The 21,246-nt window shown below is 40.6% G+C and overlaps 5 protein-coding genes and 1 long non-coding RNA gene across 6 annotated transcripts; 3 read left to right on the plus strand and 3 right to left on the minus strand.

Annotated features, from left to right (window-relative positions):
* The first annotated feature begins 107 nt into the window (after positions 1 to 107).
* LOC135352394 (uncharacterized) lies at positions 108 to 16,147 on the plus strand. Its single transcript, XR_010399774.1, has 4 exons — positions 108 to 250; positions 14,393 to 14,692; positions 15,208 to 15,450; positions 15,858 to 16,147. It is a non-coding gene; the product is annotated as an uncharacterized LOC135352394 (long non-coding RNA).
* LOC135352389 (uncharacterized) lies at positions 1,271 to 3,273 on the minus strand. Its single transcript, XM_064551578.1, has one exon. The coding sequence runs from the start codon at positions 3,271 to 3,273 to the stop codon at positions 1,501 to 1,503; it is 1,773 nt and encodes a 590-aa protein (XP_064407648.1). The 3' UTR covers positions 1,271 to 1,500.
* LOC135352388 (uncharacterized) lies at positions 3,286 to 9,221 on the minus strand. The gene is made up of 3 exons (XM_064551577.1): positions 9,001 to 9,221; positions 8,781 to 8,878; positions 3,286 to 8,608 (listed from the first exon to the last, which is right to left on the minus strand). The coding sequence occupies exon 3, from the start codon at positions 8,574 to 8,576 to the stop codon at positions 3,429 to 3,431; it is 5,148 nt and encodes a 1,715-aa protein (XP_064407647.1). The 5' UTR covers positions 8,577 to 8,608; positions 8,781 to 8,878; positions 9,001 to 9,221; the 3' UTR covers positions 3,286 to 3,428.
* A 782-nt stretch (positions 16,148 to 16,929) lies between the features above and the next one.
* Positions 16,930 to 17,918, plus strand: LOC135336827 (rhamnosyl O-methyltransferase-like). The gene is made up of 2 exons (XM_064532733.1): positions 16,930 to 16,937; positions 17,249 to 17,918. The coding sequence occupies exons 1-2, from the start codon at positions 16,930 to 16,932 to the stop codon at positions 17,916 to 17,918; spliced, it is 678 nt and encodes a 225-aa protein (XP_064388803.1).
* On the minus strand, positions 17,840 to 19,350 carry LOC135352386 (oligoribonuclease, mitochondrial-like). The gene is made up of 5 exons (XM_064551575.1): positions 19,275 to 19,350; positions 19,128 to 19,205; positions 18,573 to 18,793; positions 18,221 to 18,274; positions 17,840 to 18,027 (listed from the first exon to the last, which is right to left on the minus strand). Exons 1-5 carry the CDS (start codon positions 19,317 to 19,319, stop codon positions 17,961 to 17,963), a joined length of 465 nt encoding a protein of 154 aa, XP_064407645.1. The 5' UTR covers positions 19,320 to 19,350; the 3' UTR covers positions 17,840 to 17,960.
* Positions 19,351 to 19,891: 541 nt separating this feature from the next.
* On the plus strand, positions 19,892 to 21,203 carry LOC135352381 (cytoplasmic tRNA 2-thiolation protein 1-like). Its single transcript, XM_064551570.1, has one exon. The coding sequence runs from the start codon at positions 20,000 to 20,002 to the stop codon at positions 21,131 to 21,133; it is 1,134 nt and encodes a 377-aa protein (XP_064407640.1). The 5' UTR covers positions 19,892 to 19,999; the 3' UTR covers positions 21,134 to 21,203.
* Positions 21,204 to 21,246: the final 43 nt, after the last annotated feature.

Genomic DNA, 21,246 nt, shown 5'->3' on the forward strand with positions numbered 1-21,246 from the left:
TATAAATGTGAGATTATTAATCGAGGCATCTTTGACACCCTCAAATACAACCGCAGATAATGTGCGACTATTAATCGAAGCACAAGTGGGGGAGGGGCTCGGTTCAAAAACAAAGCTAGCTATCTCCATTGCAAACTGGAAGGCTACTAAGCAGCCATGAAAAACTCTGTGAAGAATATATACGAACAATGTCTATAATAAAAGGACAAGAAATAAGTTGCTTACACTGCGACAAGTATCTCTTTCAGTCGTAAGTACATGTGTATAATTATACATAATCGTATAATTATGATGTGTACTATTAGTGCACCGGGATTTGTACAAGTGAAGCAGTACTATTAACTGACTGTGTATCACATTCGGAACCAGTAATTGCACGTCGTCATTGATAACGTGCAATTACTTGTCGAGTAATCGCGAGCGAGCTTGTTTTTCGTTATTAAAACTGCAGAGAACTGCGTTATAGAAATTAATAGTATACAGTGGAACCCCTCTATAACGGATACCTTTGGGGAGCAATGTTTTGGCCTTGAGATCTTGTATATAGGCATTGTCTGTCTTGAGTATATATTTTCCCACAACTTTGTTTGTCAAGCAGCCGATTTTGTTTGTCATTTTATACTCAGGGTTGACGACAAGTGGGCGCAGTTTTCCCTGCAAAAGAATTGCGACTGCATTGGCAAAGACATCTCCAACATGATCAGCGAGATCGTTCTTGAATTTTCTAGCACAGCTGTAGCCTCTGTATGGATCAGCTGTCTTAGTACATGTAGTTAGTACTATCCTTTCACTGCATGATAGCTAAAATTTTAGAGAGAATTACCGTGGGATCACTGCTGTTTTGGCTGCTTGAAGATCCTCACTTTTCATGCACAAATCCTTGTCTAAATCTTTGCAGTTAAACCTGGACTGTAAATTATGAAGCGCACGTGATGCGTGTCCTACCTCCTCTGCTGCAAGAGTGAGAAAAGAGCTGCCATTGCAAACCCACAAGCTTGCAACCATTAATTTGAACTTTCGGCATATTTTTTTAAAGTTATACATGTGCATGTAGTGATCAGTACATTGTAAAGGAAAAGTTATACATGTATAGGAATAATTATCGTTATTTTTAGAAATAATCATTTCCTACTTTTTTCGCCACAATTAGATTGTATTAATTTTAATAGTAGTCTGTTAGTACTGTAGTTTTATTGCCATAAAGTTTTTCTGCGCGCTGTGCTTTTATTTTCAGGTTTTTATATAACATTGAGTATAATAGCTGAGTTGCCTAAGGCACTAAATTACAATTCTCAACAATTAACGCTCTACTACTTTTCAAAAAATAAGCATCACTATACTGAAAGTCTATAATAGCTAGCTATAAAAGTACAGTTTTGTGGTTTGTTCAAAACTCCTACTCTAGCTGATGACAATACTACTGGACTCATAAAACTACAACTAAACTCTCTAATATATACAACTAAATATTATATCTCAGTTCATGCAACGTTCAAAGTTTCAAACAGCAAAAGCGGCAAAGTCGTTGGCAAAATTAATCTTGTCTTGAGCTGTTTTGGTACCCTTAGGCTTGCTTCGATAGTACGGGGACTTGTTAATCCTCAGCTTTTTCTGCTTGACCTTTGCTTGGGTCAACTCCCCAGGATATAGCTCTCCATTGGACTGCAACAAAGTGAGGTCTATAGGAGTGAACAGCTCATAATCCTGAGGCATGTAGAAGGTGACTGTTCGAGCAGCAAGGTCAGTGTCAGCTCCAATATCCGACTCTTTCTGGTGTGTAGCCTCGATTATATCATCAAGGTCTTTCTGAGTTACAGTGGCTCCAGGTGGGATATGCACAGTGAAAGTTGTTGGATCTTGCAACCTGTACGCTCTTGGTTCAATCACTTCAACCAAGGCATACCTCAAATCCAGTAATGCCTTTGTTTGATCGTCTATATCACGCTTACCCTGATAGGATTGAGTCAAAGGTCCACAATATCCTCTCACAGTCATAGTGAAGTCATGATTGGCAAGCACATTTTTCAGTGGTTTAGACCAGATGTATTTCTCGAGGTTGTTGTAGTGTGGGCTTGCAGGGATGGCGTTGGCATACTGGTCTCCTGCGTTAGCACCCCCTCTACTAGGGCACAAGTGATAGGATACTTCTGATTCCCTAGGATCCGGATTTAAACGGCTTATCATGCCCACCACTGCCTTAGTATGCCAGCAACGCATGCCAGCGGCATCTACTAGGTTGAGATTATCCATCGTAACTTTAAATTCGGACAGCCGAGCATCTGTTTCTTGAACAACATTCTTACTGTCGACAGTGAGGTTTTTGTTATATCTTCTCCAAGCCTTGCACTTGATAGTGTTGACTTGCTCATACATAGTAAAAATCGTATCTCCCTTCACTGCTTGCTTGTAGAAGCCATCCAGAACTTTAGTTTTATGATTTGGTGGTCCGGCTCCTATCATGGCGAATCGATTGCCTCTGCGCAGATTATCCATCTGTACTCTAAGCTTGATATGTTCGGCAAACTTACCGGGCTCATTTGTGATGTCAGTAACAACAGTCTGCCTCAATTTAGCAGCCTCTTGTTTGAGTTGTGAGCGTGAGAGGCTGGGGTCTCGTGAGAAGGCATAGGCGTGGAACAAACAATTGCTCTGGTCTGCTTCAACCCTCCTCCGAACTCCACTGATCAAGACATCATAATGACCCACTGAATTGGGATCCGGCGGAGGGATATACACTAACTCAATCTCATCGTGCGTCTTCTTATTTGACGGATTTATAGAGCTGTCTTTGACTAGCTTTCCATTTTTCTCAGTAAAAATGGTGACCTTCTGGCCGTAGTGCTCGGCAGCTACTCTCAGTTCCATCAGAGACCCAGGAGTATCCGAGCTGGCTATCTCCTTGGCGTAGAGCTTGGCCACTTTTATGTTATTTACAGGTCCGGCCCCAGATGTGTCAAAACTAACTGCACGTATATAATTGGCATGCTGCATACTCTTGAGATCTTGTATAGTGTTGTCTGTCTTGAGTATGTACTTCCCCACGACTTTGTTTGTCAAGCGGCCGACTTTGTTCGTCATTGTATACTGGTTGACAAGTGGGCGCAGTTTTCCCTGCAAAAGAATTGCAACTGCATTGGCAAAGACATCTCCAACGTGATCAGCGAGATCGCTCTTGAATTTTCTAGCACAGCTGTAGCCTCTGTATGGATCAGCTGATTTGCTGGACATTATGATCTTCTGATCTGTAATGAATTGCCGACAAACATCCTCCATCTTCGTGGGAAACTCATCGACAAGAAAACTCAAGCTTGCCACAGTGTCGGTCACAATTGTCAAAACGATGGCAGATTGTGCAAGATTTGCAATCCCTCTCAACTGCTTACTCTTCTGTGAAAGCTGCGAGAAAAACTGAGAGACGTTGTAGCTAGTCACTCCCTAACGTCTGAGTTGGAGTTGAGTGCACTAGTAACTGCCTCCCCAACATTGCTAAAGATCTTCTTACCACTCACAATCATGGAGGCTGGAACATCGGTCTGATGTTGATAGTATGAGGTCAACTCAGCAATGAACCTACCGTCAACCACTTCTCCCAGGTAACCAGAAGTGAAAGAAGTTCGGATTATCCCGACAAAACGTTCTTTCATTTTTTGTCCAATTAGTTTAGTAACTTCCTCGAGAGCTAGGTTCATGAATTTGGCAGTTGTAAATGAGACACCTTGTAAGACAGCTTCTTGTGCCATATACTTGGCAGCTGTTTTCAGGTTTGCTTTAGCAGCACTTTTGGTAGTACTGCTTATAATCTTGGGGATGGCCGTCAGCTGTCTCCCAACTTTAGCAATCTTGTAGCCAGCTTTGATTGCCTTGAGACCAGTGGAAGCAAGACGACTCACACCTCCTGTCAAGAGAGAAATAGCGATACCAGTTGCCTTGGTGATGGCCCATTCTGCCCAACTGAATTCCCCAGTTATCATACCCTCAATACCGTCAATACAGTCAGAGATGCCTTCTCCGATAAGAGCCATTCCAAATTGTGCCGCAGCTCCTACCGTGAACACTGTCAGCAGCACACCAGCCACAATCTGAGCCACACCCAACAAGAACACAACCAGCCCCTCCCAGCAGAAACGAGGCTTTTTCTCAATCGTGTACACAATCTCAAATCCCAGTGTCCACATTCTCGCCAGCTCAACATTAGTGGTGTAGTCGGCATCCGGAATGAGAGAGAAAATACCAACAGGTGTGGCAATGATGTCCCCACTGATGGAGTCAATTTTTTCAATGGCTTCTTGCATTTTCTCTCGTAGAAAACGAAGGATCTCGAAACGAGCTTGGATCTGGGCATCCAAATTGGCTGTTACCTCTCCCTCACCGTAATCATCCACTTCTCTTCGCTCAAACTCTCTGGTCTGTCGAACAATGGCAACACACTGGGACACTGTAGACACCTCACTGATGTACACTTCTAGGCTCGAGATTGCAGCTTGAATGTCATCTTTGGCCTTCTGTTTATGGTTGTCCATCTCAGCAGTGATGGCGGCGTAGGCACGATTGTAGTAGGCAATGGCCGAGTACTGTGGCTCCAACTCTATACTCTTTGTGTAGTACACATGTGCTCTCACAACCTCCCCACTTTCTCCGCTGATAAGGAGTTGGTTTCCAAATTGGATGTAGTGGTAGAAGTTGGCAACGGACATAGTCATGGGGGCTGTAGGGTCAAATGGAATTGTAACGGACCAGTTCGGTACCTCATTTCTGTTCATCTTCAAAAGCCACTTAGAGAAGAGTGACTTGTCCTTAAGTCCATCGATAGAATAAGGATCCCAATATCTGATTGTCACTCCAAGTTCACAAATCAGGTCTTCCATCTGCAGCTTCTCCACTTTATCGTTCCTCATTAAAAGCCACTGAGCCCACTGTTCGTTGAGCGAGTTTATGATGATCCTTTGATCGTCTCTACGGTCGCTGCGTGAATATGTGTACACCAGAGCCAGGCAATATTCTTTGAACAATCTCTCTCGAACTTCAACTTCTTTGATGTCATAATCTATCATTCGTCTGAGACGTATCGATTCTTCTTCAGCCCTCATATTTCTGATCTCCTCTATGTTCATTCCATCATACTGTGTCGGCATGGCAGCATAGTTGAGAATGCAACGAACAGATCCAGGCTTTCCCCCACGGGCTGTTCGACCAAAGGCTTGTAACTCCACCTTTCTGTTTCGAGCCAGGAACGTCACCAGACAGAGCAGACCACCACTAGCATTGACATCGTTCGTCACTTTGATGTTAGTGCCTCTACCGGCGAGGTTAGTGGCAATGATGATCTCACCCGGACCAAGCTTTTTTTTGATGGTAGAGAGTTGCTTGGAGTTGCTGTGAGCATACAAGTACACCTTGTCTTCTGGCCAGTGCTCAGTCTTCACGAAGTAGTCCTTCAAGTCTTCGGCAGTTTTTATGTCTTCACAAAGAATGAGTGAGGCCCTTCCCTTCCTCCAGGGAGCAACTTCTTGACTCTCTTTTCTGACGGTGTCGACAATCTTCTTAAACCACTGTTCATTACTCTCTACAATTACAGCCGGTTTCTCAAAAAGTTTTCTGAGTTTGAAAGTCGGGATACTGCATACTTGAGTGTTGTACAGCTCACTGAGAATGGTAGTAGTGTTGCTATGTGCGTCTAGTCCAAGTGTACCAGACATACCATAGATACCTCCATTTCTTTTGTATCTGGAGAAGAATTCCACATTGGACATGAAATTGGTCACCAGAGAGATGGAGGTCATCGATAAATTGTGTTTCATTTCAAGCATTTGCTGCAGCCCTCCTCCCCATTTCTTGTTGAGCTCCATAACTTCGCTGTTTTGGAAATCGATCGGAATTATCCTGCCTCTCGTAATGGCATATTCTCTGTCTTCTTCCATGTGAAGGGCACGCAGGGCACTTTCTACATAGACTGGGAGTTGGCTCACAACAAACTCTTCCATTAGTTTTGGCAGCTTGATGGTAGCCTCAATTTCAGTGCCGGAAAAGTTGAGCTTGGTTTTCATGATTTCTGTGCCTCTGTCGATGATTTCTTCACGTGTATTGAGTATGCAGGCCAGACCGTTTCCAAGCATTAGGAGCTTCTCGGCAGATGAATAATCTTCGACTGTGTTAGCGGCCTCCAGTGCCCCCTCACTATTGATAGTGAAGGCTTTAAACTCGGGCATGTTTTCGTAATCAGCCAGGCCTGAGATCATCCTCAGTGTGTGATCAATTGTGAACCCTTCAATGGTTGCCTTCTTAATCTCTTGGTCTTCCTGCAGTAATGCCTCGAACTCGTCCACAGTTATAACTCCCAGCTGAAAAGCTGTACTCAAGACCGCGTTGTGAGATTCTACTAGAGAAAATTCCGGGTCGAGTGATTCGTATATGGCCTGAGTGAATAGCTTGGGACTACCAGCATAGAGGATTTCTCCAGCAGTGGTCCTGGCTAGATTCAGTGGTCCAATCATGCCCCAGACGGCAGCTACCACTGGTTCAATGTGCAGTAAAATGGCTGCATTGTGCGAGAGATAGTTGAATTGAACTCCTTCATCCAGCATCAGCATATCCACTTCGTCGACGATTATGGCATCAGAACGTCGACCTTCTCTGATCTTCTTGTGCTCAAATTCCTGGCGGAGTATGTCACCAGCAAAATTGCCCACTGTGCCGTAGACGACTTGCTTCTTGTAGCATTCGGTTTTCACATCGTCCATATCAGCACCATCAGTTCTGTTGAGGTCAGTGTTGTGTGTGACGGTCACTCCAAAATATTGGAAGAATTCCTCCCATTCTTGCACGTCTCTTAAGGCCAAAATTGGAGAGCTGGTCACCACGTCGACATGTTTGTTCTGGTGTGCTAGAATTATAGCAAATAGGGCCACTATCAGGGACTTTCCCTCGCCAGTCATTACCTCGATAAGCAAATTGTTGTCGTATCTCACTGCATACACAAGAAGCAGTAAGGAGACCAGCTGGGTCCTGCGTGGAAACCATCCCTTGAACTTCTGACAGGCACAGTAGAGCGTGATTATTGACTGAGCAATGTGGCTAACAGACATACCTTCATGACCGTTTCCCAAAGTTAGGAAAGTGGATTTACTTGCTGCCATTGAGGATTGTAACTGCTGCTCAAAATCGAGCTTAATGGAAAAAGTGCCAAGAATTTGATAGACTTCGTTAGCAACATGTTCTACTAAGTCCAAAATATTCTTTGAGACGAGTTTTGATGCTCGAATTTCATGGATTATATCCACTAGAGATTGATGATCTTCGTTCTCAATGGCTGTCTCCACGACTGATGGCACGTTAAGAGGCTGGCTATCCAAGGCATCCATGACCACTTTAGGCCGCACACAGTATGTTTGAATCAGGTGGAATGTTTTCTTGTGACTGTCATCTTGTAGTCGCTCTTTACACGACTCGAAAAACCTCAAAAAGTTATGGCCAGACCAATCCTTGCAAAACGCCTCCAGGTACATTTTCTGCATCATTCCATCGTCACTTTTAGACGTCACATACATATATAGACAGCGTTGCATCCAAAGGTTAGTCTCCTTGAGGTGTTTGGCCACTTGCAGTAGAAGGCTGGCCACTTTTGCTGTCAGGGGGAGGGAGTCATCAACGGTGAAAGTTGTTGTAATATCGATGGGTCGTATATCAACAAGATAGGAGAAAGAGTCCGCAAGAGAGAGACAATCGGTATCTCCCAGGTCTGTTTGGAGAATGGCTAGTGAGTCGAGTAGTAGATCCTTCTCTGCAGTTGGAAAACTGTTGGACTGCATGTAATGAGTGAACAAGAGCGTCTGAGCCGCCTTCAACCACCAACCACTGAGCTCATCACCCTCTTTGATCTTTGAGATGGAGAATTGCACTGATTCAACAATATCAGTGGTGACTGTATCAATTTCCTCGACTGTTTCACTCTCGAGAAAAGTTGCTTCATCGGGAATGTTCTCATTGTATCGTGTCTGCACTGCTTGTACTTCGACCTGAGAGCTCTCACTGGCTGAGAAAGGATTGTACACTGATGTCATCACCTGAACTTCAGTTGTGACTCTATCGTCTCCGGTTTCAGTGACTGCACCACCCTCTAGTGCTTGTCTGGCTTCTTCCTCTTTTTGTACTAGAGCCATCTTCCTTTCTGCTTCCGCTTGAGCCTCTTGTTGACGTCTCCTCTCTTCCTCCAGTTGTCGTTGTTCTTCTAACCGTCTTCTTTCTTCCTCAGCCTGTCTCGCTAACTCTTTCTGTCTTTCTTCCTTTTCCTCTTGCTCTTCTTGCTCTCTTCGGCGTCTTTCAGCTTCTTCACGTCTCCTTTGTTCCTCTTGCTGCTGTACGTAGTCATCTTTGGGTTTCCAAAAATCTGTCGGACAATAATAGGATGGTAGGCCCATGATTCGGTAGTACTGGCCCCCTAGGAAGACATAGACTTGGTCTACTCGAACCAGGCGATCAATGGTTTGCAGTTGAAAGCCACTCCATTTTTTACAAGCAGGAAGCCTTCGCCCACATACAGCACAGTTGACACCATTGTATTCTGAAGGCTTGCTTCCCATAGCTGACCGCTTGATCAATGACAGATATTGTTCTGCAGAAAAAACAGCTATAAGGGCAGCTATAACAAGCAGTTAAGGTCAGGTAGTATATATATATAGCTATAAAGAAGTTCAAAATTATTGACCATACTGGAAAGCAAGTCTATTAATAAAGTACACATGCATGCACATGCACATGCACAATCACACAAAGTCAATACTCACATGTCTCCTTTACAATGAAACGAAGTCACTGGAGCACACTCACTGATTGACTTGCAGCGAGATTACTGATTCAAATCGTTCTCTCAATCAAGTAAGATCTGTATGAGGAAAAATTATTGAAACATCATTATATATGCACATGATTATCAGTTGTTCTTCTGCTTAGTTTTGTTACAGTTAGCATGCAGTCTTCATAATTATTATACTTAAAATATATTACCTTTATCCAAAAAGTCCAATTCAAGGTTTTCAGCTTGTTCAAAAATATTTGAAGTCCTGTTTTGAAGGCTAGAATGATCTTGCAGTTTAACGCTTGCCAATATATAAGCTGAATTGGTGACGTCATAATTAACCAATTGGAAGTTGTTAGGCAAAATTGACAGTCTGCGCGACATAGCACATTTTTTCGTTGATCTGTCTGTATAAGTTAGCACTATAAAACTGACGATTGAAGAGCCATTTCTTCCTGACAGTTGTTCTTTACTGGTCATTGTTGGCATACCAAAACCAAGAATCCCTACAAGTTGTGCCGGGGTGAATTGAATCAGCTTCATGCAAAAAAACAGACTGTAATTATAACTTGATTCCAAAATAATATCTCTTTGTTCTGCATGCAATAATGTGTTTGCTATTGCTGTGACAGGCTCTAGGAAAACCAGACTATTGGAGCAGACTAAAATTTTGGTGATTAATGTACCAAGTGATAGAGCAGAGCATTGCCTACACAATGATATGCTTAGTGTTCACATACCTAGTTTCATACCCGAGTTATGCGCGTTGGAAACTCGAAGCCGTAAAATGTAGTATCGAGAAAAACGGCTCTCAAAGATTGCTTAATTAGGAAAAATAAGGTAATAGTGAAAGTTTGGACGAAGCGTTTCGATGGAAAGAGTTGGATTTAGAGCATCAGATTTTACAGAGAGGTAGTAGAAGGACTGTAGATACTTATACATCAATAACATTTTATTTGAGATTTTATACTGTAGGCATAAATTTAGCTGTAGCTCAATACTAAATTCTGCTCCAATAGTCTGGTTTTCCCAGAGCCTGTCACATAATACGTGTATAATTATTCATAATAAACACACTGCCGTATACCGGAAATACTGTCATTAGACAGTCAGCGACACATGCATGTACTTGACCTTAGACATTTCTTCATTGACCTGTCTGTAAGTTAGCACTAACTGACGATTGAAGAGCCATTTCTTCCTGACAGCTGTTCTTTACTGGTCATTGTTGGCATACCAAAACCAAGAATCCCTACAAGTCGTAGCTGGGTGAACTGAATCAGCTTCATGCAAAAAAAACTGTAATTATAACTTAATTCCAAAATAATATCTCTTTGTTCTGCATGCAATATAATGTGTTTGCTATTATAATACGTGTATAATTATATTCATGATACTACATATAGAGTGTATCATAATAAGAGTGTGCACTTGCTTTTATGGTGTATATAATAATTATGTATATATACTATAATTATAGTGACAGCAGGCAGCTAGTGTTTCCAGTGCTCCTATATAGTATTTACAGTATTTCAGTGTTAACATAAGCAATGGTACTAGATACTGACTCCACAATACCGTGCATAATAAACAAAATACTGTCATTAGATAGTCAGCGACACATGCATGTACTTTTTTTTTTTTTTTTTTTTTTTATTAAACAAATTTATGCATACAGCAAAGGTAACAGAAAATAGCAGAATAGTAGCTAATCCAAATCAGTTACCTACCTACATACACAAAAACAGTACACAACAATCTAAATTACACTTCATTGATTTACAGTAAATGATTTTTAAAGGATGCAAGTGAAATACCGTCTGCCTTAGCATTGACCTGTCTGTAAGTTAGCACTAACTGACGATTGAAGAATCATTTCTTCCTGACAGCTGTTCTTTACTAGTCATTGTTGGCATGCCAAAATCAAAAATCCCTACAAGTTGTAGCTGGGTGAATTGAATCAGCTTCATGAAAAAAATTGTATCCAAAATAATATCTCTTTGTTCTGCATGCAATATAATGTGTTTGCTATTATAATACGTGTATAATTATTTCATGATACTACATATAGAGTGTATCATAATAAGAGTGTGCACTTGCTTTTATGGTGTATATAATAATTATGTATGTATACTATAATTATAGTGACAGCAGGCAGCTAGTGTTTCCAGTGCTCCTATAGTATTTACAGTATTTCAGTGTTAACATAAGCAATGGTACTAGATACTGACTCCACAATACCGTGCATAATAAACACACTGCCGTATACCGGAAATACTGTCATTAGATAGTCAGCGACACATGCATGTACTTGACCTTAGCATTGACCTGTCTGTAAGTTAGCACTAACTGACGATTGAAGAATCATTTCTTCCTGACAGCTGTTCTTTACTAGTCATTGTTGGCATGCCAAAATCAAAAATCCCTACAAGTTGTAGCTGGGTGAATTGAATCAGCTTCATGAAAAAAAATTGTATCCAAAATAATATCTCTTTGTTCTGCATGCAATAATGTGTTTTGTTGCATTTTGAGTGCACAGATCAAAGGAAACACTGTGCCAATATCTGCCATAAGGCACAGGTCAAGCCTTGAACTGTGCCAATATCTAGATACTGGCATAGTATGGCTGAAGTTACCTAAAGCCCACCCTCCACCCAGTAACCTGAAACGGTCCCTTTTATAGTATAACACTGTTAAACAGATTCAGTGGTAGGCAGGAAAAGTTTTTCATGCGTCTGGTGCATTCCACAGCCACCACAAGTAGTTGAAACTAGTTGTCCTATAAAACGAGTGATGTGTACATGGAAAGGAATGCACAAGGAATGCAACAAATCAGTTGTTACACAGCTCACTCGTGCGCACATTGGATATATTGGCTCAGTAGTGTCTTTGCCCTCGAGGCCTTTGGGCCTAAGTCACTACTGAGCCAATATATCCCATGTGGCACTCGTGCATGTGTCACAACTATAACATAATACGTGTTTATATTCATGATACTATACATATAGAGTGTATCATAATAAGTATTACTGCGGCCCTCGGGCATTATGTTGCTCCAGTGCAATATATGGCATGTTGCACGAGGGCGCCTGCAATAACTAACTTGTTGCCCAAGACGTTAAACTCGTCTGACTGGTCATAATTATATTAAAAGATAATTATGTGTTTTGAAGGTATTTAGTGTATTCATTAGTTTGCTGAATTCCATAGTAAATATTTAGGTTTTCTTATACAGAGTAATAGCCTATAAAAGGGACCAAATGAGTATTGGGTGAGATGGTGGGGCATAAGTCCAAATGGATATCTCTTAAAGAAATCTACTGCAGTGCATTATGCCATATAATCCATGTACATGCATATAATATAATGATGAATTAGTTGCTATATAATGCAGTGCAATAATATGGTAGCCATGGCAGTAATGCAACATGCCATATACTGAGCACTGGATTGCTTTGATCTGCCCACTCACTGCATGGGCAACAAGAGTGTATACTTGCTTTTATGGTGTATATATATATATGTAGTGACAGCAGGCAGCTAGTGTTTCCAGTGCTCCTAGTATTTACAGGTTACACTGTAAAAAATGATGTGTGGTTTTGACGCGGAGTGCGTGGCTATTGTGGCAAACGTGCGTTTTTTCTTGCGTTTTTTCCTGATAATTGCCACAATAGTCACGCACTTGCGTCAAAACCACACACAGTGTAGTAGCAATGGTATACTTAGATACTGACTCCGACAATGCCATAAACACATGCACTGGAAACACTGTCATTAGACATATTAAGTGACATGCACTCTGACCTTAGAAATGTTTTCATTGACTTGCATGTCGTGTAAGTTAGCACTAACTGACAATTGAAGAATCATTTCTTCCTGACAGTTGTTCCATACTGGTCATTGCTATCATACCAAAACCAAGAATAACCGGCTATACATAGCTGGTGAACTGAGTCAGCTCCTTGAAAAAGAGGCTGCACTGATCATTAATAAAATTGTTGTCCAAATACCTCTGTTCTGAAATTTATAATAATTATACTGTATAGTAGCTAGAATGACTCTGAATTACTTACATTGCTTTTCAACTAGGTTGAAAATCATTCAAAGTTGAATCAGTGTTGAAATGAGTATACTCCCACTAAACCACAAAGCACTCTAGATCTAGGTGGCTGTCACAGCTTTGTGGTTTAGTGGTTGTGAGTATACACATTTCAATATGCATTCAACTTTGAATGATCTCTTCAATAGGCCTTGCCCAATTATGTTAGCATAATTTTGAGACTAATAGGAGTGGAGCATTGAGCATTATGACAACCTAATCCTATTAGGCAATTTTTACCAAATTTTGGTAGAAAGTATATGATTTTATAGAAGCACTATAGCCTCAATAATGAGTATGCTAATACTGAGTATATACGTATGGAAGGTGCTATATAGTCAGTGCTACTAGATCAGTTAATTCTTCTCTAAGATTTCTTTCACCAATAATTATAGTTCCTTAGAAAATTATGTAGAAACGTCTGTGATGTTGTAATATAATTCTCGTTGATGATTTTTATTGAGACTAATGGGTAATAATTAAAGAACACATTCACTGTTAAAAGTTCCCTTTCTCTTTTGCAGATCAGAATAGAATTCACTGTTTTATTAGTGAGTGACATGCACTCTGACCTTAGAAATGTTTTCATTGACTTGTCGTGTAAGTTTAATAGCACTAACTGACAATTGAAGAATCATTTCTTCCTGACAGTTGTTCCATACTGGTCATTAGTGCTATCATACCAAGCGAGGTACGGTAGTGTGTTTGTGTGTGTGTGTGTGTGTGTGTGTGTGTGTGTGTAGACTATTTCAGGTGCTCAAGGATCAATGAAGTGCAAGTAAGAGTTTCTATAGGCTTCTAGTAATGTTTTCTTGGCATGCTATTTGTGAATTTGCAAAATAAAGCTTTGTTCTCGAGTTATGCCTAGTTTTGCTTACTTGGAATGCCATTGCAGCCTTTTCAGAAGAGTCCGTAGCAAAACTTGTTCACCGAGTGTTGCTACTCTACTTAGTAGTTAGCTCTACACTAGAACGCTAGCTATTGGTAGCTGCAAGAGTGAGAAGAGAGCTGCAAAGCTCTGCTGACTTGCAGCCATTAATTTTAGACTTGAATTTTTGGCTTCGATCGTTTTTAACAACAATAATGGTCGATCATTACCCCCTACTTGAGTTTCCCTGTGATTGCAATGCAGCAAAATTATCATCATGATAATTATAATCAATGTGTGTATAAAAGCTAGCTAGTAGTTTTATGTTATGTAGCTTTGGCACCTCCACCAGACATCAGCACCCGCGGTGCTTTCATTAGTTAAGTGAAACAAAAATTGTTAGATTTTTTGTCTATTTGTAAATCTTATCTGCATTGTTATGCATTGTTATGTTATTGTTGTATTCCATGATTGTGTTAACTTGTTTTTATTGACTCTGTTTAGCATACTAGATTTGGAGAAGCTAACAGAGATATATTTTGTATCACGATAAACAGAATGAAATATACACAACATTAGGTGTTACTTTGCTTTAGCTCTTGGTATACACTCTTTATTGTCTTTTCGTACGTAGATGACCGGTGGATGTCAACTGGAAATCGTACAAGAGTATTGAGGATTTCGTGACTGAATCTTCCCACTCAATTCGCTTCCTCTTGTTTTCTGGATCCTGTCTTTTTGCCACTCCTCTCCATTTGCTGTTGTATTTCCCTTCCATCCAGACAACTCCTACCTCTGAATATGAGATCGATCGAACTTGAGCAATCCATGGCTTGATGTTACTGCTTGGACAGCTTCTGACTGCCAGCAACTGATCATTCTTGAGACCTGCTAAATCCTGCACCTCCCTAACGTCTGTCCGTGATTGCTTTCGGTAGGCCCCAGTGTACACCTGTATGACATTGAATTTGAAGGTAGATACCATGTGAAGCAAAGCAACCTAAATTTAGGAAGCCTACTCAGTGACCTAAATTTAGAGATGGTATAATTTTTGTGTGTGCACACATGTGATCTAAATTTAGGGAATTGTGTGTATATATACTTAATTATGTAATTATCGTACATAACTATGAGGCCATGCACTCCAAGTGATACTCTGGTTTCTGGTCCACCGCCTGCATCAGATTTTATTCTTGGATTTCTATCTCATTATTGGATTTCTATCTCATTATTTCTACTACGCATGCGCAGAATGGTCCATGTGGTACAAAAATAAATAGTGTGATAACGATATTCATTTGCAAAATAGTGAAATTGATAATGACATAATGAGAAAAGCCGCCCGCCCGCATGCAATTAGAAAAACTTCAGGACCAGAAACCAGAGTGTCACTTGGAGTGGCCTAAACATAATAATTATTATACAGCCCATAACATTATTGTTATATAGGTGGCTTAGATTCCACTCATCCACTGGGATTTATCCCATCAATTGGATGTGTGGTAGTGGGACACTACTCACTCAGTGGAAAGCTGGAGGAGGACCACTTTAACTTCGTTGAGGAAGGGCGGTCCAATTTCTTCCCCTGTATTGATCAATCCACTGCTAAGATTCCGATTTGTGTGCTGACAGCCATTATAAAGAAGCTGTCTTTTGAAGGGAGCACTGTTATTGATGCCACAAGTGAATCTGGTAAGATTGTAATTATTATAGGATGACAGTGCATGCATGATTACTATTTTATACCCACCATGATTGTATTTATATACTGATGTACAAACAACTATGGACCACCTGCCATGATAGTCAGATAGTTTCGGCCTTATTGGGCCTCATCAGCATAGTGTAGTTGTATGTAATAAGTACATGTAATAAGATTACATGCATATATACATGCATAATATTATACATGCAATAGTGCATGGGGAATGTATGCATGCACATGTACACAAGTAGAGTATGCATGCAGTTTACCTAAATTTAGGTATTATTATAATGCAACTGTCTCTAAATTTAGGTACAACGTACAAAGTCAATGGTACATGTATACCTAAATTTAGGTAGAATTGCATAACACATCGTTTCATGCATGCATGCAGGTAACTGTGCAATCGCCTCACTACAAGCAGGAAGAGATGTGGTGGTACTCAAGGCATTGGCCCAATTAAGCAGCACTTGCAAGAAGCCAGCTTGTAGAACTGTCAACAACATAGCTAGCTATGGACTAGACTATAGACTATACTGTTTCAAGCGTTCCATTAACTTCTATATATTACTTTGTATATGCCGAGTATATACGACTTGATCTTCATCTTATTGAATGTTCATCTGATTAAGCAAGTCAATGGGTATCAATAGAAAATAAATGGTGTTCTCTAATCTTTGAGAAATTAACAGGGATATTAAACTAAAAAAATGATTATGAACAAAAAACATAGCATATTAAAATAAAAGAGAAAAAGAACTTTTATAACAGTGAATGTACATGTGTTAAAGACTAATTGGTAAGAATTGAAGAATAATAGGTACAATGCATGAGACTTGAAGACTAGACTAATAGGCAAAATTTTGAGCATAATTAAGCGATTTTTGGTGTTTTGTGACTTTTTGTGGTTTTATTAAAGGTCAGCATAAAATCGATTTGGTGGCCTAATTTTATATGCAGTAATACTAGTGTTATAAGATAAAGGCCTCCACTGCAGGCTGCATGTATGCATGTATAGTAGTGATCACAGTGCTATATTTATTGATGGCCTCTATATAACCACAGGTCGATTAGGACCATTTCATTGTAATTTGAACTCATATTTAGAATTTAGCAATGTTGGCCCAATACCAAAAAATGACAAACATGAAGAATTGTGGGTCGAGTGTGGGTCGAGAATACAAATAATTATAAAGGACAAGGAAATTGCATGTACCAAGTACGCATTAATATGTTTTGGCAGTGATAACTGATTCTTTTTTGCTATTTTCAACTCCCATATAAATGCGTGCATACACACTTTGCTAGCCTCGGTCCCAGGCCGATTTTTAATAGTAGGAGACCTAGCGTTCAATTGGAGACGGATCGGCCTGGGATCGAGGCTAATGCTTTCATGCATGGCAACTGATACATTTCTGCTGGCCAGTAGACTCTCTAGAGCAGAGAGTGACAATTTTCAAATAGTTATGTTTCAGTAGATCTAGCTACATGTACATGTAGCTACATAATTTCAACTCTTACAGAAATAGAATCAGCAACAAGATGATCAGACAAGTCAGACTATTGACCAAGCCTCTGCTGTTTTGCAATCAATTAAAGACAGTCACAGGAAAACCATTTAATTTACTGCAAAGTGCAAGACTCTTGAGCTACTGCAATGAAGAACCACTGAGTATAATAACAAGTCTCCACAGCATTACCAGCAGTACTTGAGGGACAAAGGAGCCGTATTAAACAAACTCCTGACTTCTCCAAATCGATTCCAAAAGATTACAAATCGTGAAGATCGCTCCGATTACCCCCTAGAGGCATTGATATAGCTCAAGGCAAAGGCAAATACTTGATGCAACACAGGGGGTGCTCTATCCTAAAAGGAGCCGATGATATGGTGATTTTTCACGAGCTCTTCTGGAGATTACGACCAGCTACGGTAATTGAGCTGGGCACATTTACTGGAGGATCTGCAGTGTGGATGGCGGATATGCTGCGACTCATGGAGGTAGACAGTACCATTTATTCCATGGACATCGAACTGTCTAATCTGGAAGAGAGAGTGAAAGAAATAAAACCGAGCAATGTACATTTCTTTGAGGGGAACAGCTATGAAATCGAGAAAACATTCACTTCTGAAATGCTCCAATCTCTTCCCCACCCTTGGCTAGTAATTGAAGACGCCCACACAAACATCAATGGAATAATGAACCACTTTGGCTCGTATATGAAGACAGGTGACTACTTTATCATCAAGGATGTCCATCCTAACTTACCCCGTGATATCGGTAAAGATGGATCCATTTACGGAGATGATTTCGAAACCATTGGCCCCTCGGCCATTATAGAAATGAAGAAGTTTCTCAGCCAACATGCTAACGAATATGCAGTAGATTCATTTTATACTGATTTCTTTGGTTACAATGGAACATGGAATATGCACGGATATATTAGAAAAATGTAATATTGAACTGTTCATAATAATTACAAATCATTTTAGCTATTTTCATTTAAAGACAGTTGATTTGTAATACTTCAGTTCTTCAATGCTTTCTTTTATGTCCTCCAAAGCTCTGCATGAAAAAGATAATTAGCATAATTAATAGTATAGCTAAGAGTGCAAAATGGGATTAATAGCACGAAATAGCAAGGCTACTAATTGCACGAGGCGTAAGCTTGCCAGTGCTTGTTGCTTGTATATTCTCCAGTCGCTAATAGCATATCATACGATTAACTAATTATTACAAGCAGCAGGTAATCTTTAACCTGTGAGCTCCTCTCTTGAACGGACTTTTCCTGTATTCACTAGGGTACCAACGTCTGGAGGAGGGTAGATACAAGTAACATGATGTCATAACAACAGTATAGTAGTGCATGGGTAATGTGGCAAAAAAGCTCACACAATAATTAGACACTTCCTGCAACAATTACAACACACACACACACACACACATAATTTTCAATTCGTACCTTATAACAGAAAAAATGTTGGCGATTAGTACTAAAGATAGCCAAAGGATGTACGTCATTGCCATTATGATAGTAGCCATGCCCGAGACGCCAAATAAAAAAAACACACCAATTCACTCGTTATTATAATTATGGTATACAGTCTTACTTCGATAATTCCTTGACGCTGCTCACATCTATTATTCTATAGTGTAGGTGACCACTGAAGCGTGGCATGTACTTGTCCAGGAACCGTTTGTCCATATGGACGGTGTTTCCCGCCAGTGGACACACACTTTTGGGGGTGTGGCCTTGTACGAACGATAACATGGCCTCCTCGGCTTGGACAAGAGATGTGGTGGATGACCGACAGGCAGCTGTGAGTCCAGACTGTACGTATGGGGAGAAGTACATACATATCTTATAGCGGGTATATTCACATGTATGAACTATACCAAGTTTAATATTTCGTATATTCGTACACCTTAAAACGGTTACTTTAATACATTTTCTTTGTACAAAAATAACCCGCTATACGGTATAGTTAAGATCAAAGCACAGCATTGATGTGTTTCTATAGATATTGTTCTAACTCACTTAACATTTTTTTGTGAAACAGTACACTGTGTACAGATTCTTTCTTTTGCCAAAATTAATCACTACCACACTACACAGACAAAAGTGCACCAGAAAAATGTTGTCTGCCCTTAGTAACCGTGCTTACGTTTCCATGGTGTTCTGTACACCACGGTCCCATTCCATTCAGTATCGAGTCAGGTTGGTGGATCTTGACCTCTGGACCCTGGGAATGGGAGATTCAGAATTATCATAGCCATCATTATCTTGTTAATAATTATTTGAACCTCATCACCTCAGCCACGATGTTCAGGTTAGTATCTGTGACTATACACGCCATCTCCAGTATAGTATCCACCTCAACATCAAGACCTGTCGGTGAATATATAATAATGTATATCAAGAACTGTGAATATAGTGTGTACAATAGCAATGAGTATAGTGTACATGTATAATGATAATAATATAATTATATCATACATAATATTATGCGTACCTGTCATCTGATTTCAGAGCAAAGTGGGTTGATACCAGGCGAGTGTAGAGTGAATATTGTGTGTGTGTGTGGGGAGGGTAGACGTGTGTGGGTGTGTGTGTGTGGTGTGTGAGGGTAGACGTGTGTGTGTGTAGTAATCTGAACATTTCTCTATAATCCCCCACCTCCAGGTCCACCCAGATGATCCTATCTGCACACATATTGCCTATGATACTGATCACCCGAGTGACGTAGCATCTACTGAGCTTCAGTGGCTGATAACGGCGAGGTCTAACCAAGATGGCCCTGCAGAGGACGATCCTAAATGTCTCGACACACAATTGAATGAGAAATTGATAACCTTTTGAGAACGGAGAGAGCAGATCTGTAGCAAAGAGTGGTCATTAAATGGCTGCCACGTTGGGTATGGTGTTTCTAATTGAAGCACATTTATTCAAGTGCGCATTATCAAGAAACGCATAATTATTACTCAGACAAGTACACTATAGTTTCATTCATTTACTCACTCTCCTGAAGACTATACTATGCCAGTATTATGTGCTGTGTGCTCTACTAACAATGCTGCTCTGAAGAGGCCCAAAACTGGACAAGTCATTTGTAAAGAATGCTTCTACGCAGCCTTCGAAGATGAAGTCCATCGCACTATTGTTACACACCAACTATTCAGCCCTGGAGAGACGATAGCTATTGGAGCATCGGGAGGAAAAGACTCGACTGTGCTGGCTCATATCATGAAGACACTCAACGATAGACATAGTTACGGTCTGAACCTTATACTCCTCTCGATTGACGAAGGGATCACCGGTTACCGTGACGATTCCTTGGAGACGGTGAAACGAAATCAAGTCCAGTACGACTTACCGCTGAAGGTTCTCTCATACAAGGAACTCTATGGATGGACTATGGACGCTATTGTACAACAAATAGGAATGAAAAACAATTGTACTTTCTGTGGCGTGTTTAGACGACAAGCGTTGGACCGAGGAGCCATGGGTCTAAAGGTCGACAAGATAGTGACTGGACACAACGCTGACGATATTGCCGAGACTGTACTCATGAATATACTGAGAGGAGATATTGCTCGACTTAGACGCTGTACCGCTATCACCACGGGAACGGAGGGGGCCATACCACGCTCGAAGCCATTCAAATACACCTACGAGAAAGAAATTGTTATGTACGCTTATTTTAAGAAACTGGACTACTTTTCCACCGAGTGTGTGTACTCACCCAACGCGTACAGAGGCCACGCTCGGGCCTATCTCAAAGATCTGGAATCAATCCGTCCGAGTGCTATTATCGATATTATCCATTCCGGGGACAGCCTGTCTGTGAAATCCGATGTTAAAATGCCCATACAAGGAACGTGCAGTCGCTGTGGTTACATCTCAAGCCAAGAGCTCTGCAAAGCTTGCATTCTATTGGAGGGATTAAATCGAGGTTTGCCTAAACTAGGGATTGGCAAAGTGTCAGGGAGCACCCTCTCCTCGCATATACGAAAGATGGAGCTGAAAGAAACGGATGATCAATCTTCAGAGAGTTGCTCGTGTGCTGGGGAGGAAGGAAACAAAGAAGGGAACAAAGATGGCTGCTGCTCTGGAGAAAGAACTGTTAGCAGTGTCACAGTAGGTGATAGCAAACACCTGCTGGACTTTTAAATTATGTGTGTTAATGTTTCTTTCCACGTACATTATTTATCCATTAATCTACATGCCAAATAATAATGATTTTCGCCAATTTCTGCTACCTAACCTTGCCTGATTCATGTATA

This window comes from Halichondria panicea, chromosome 1 (genome assembly GCF_963675165.1).
Source record: "Halichondria panicea chromosome 1, odHalPani1.1, whole genome shotgun sequence".
In the NCBI taxonomy this organism is placed as follows: Eukaryota; Metazoa; Porifera; class Demospongiae; order Suberitida; family Halichondriidae; genus Halichondria; species Halichondria panicea.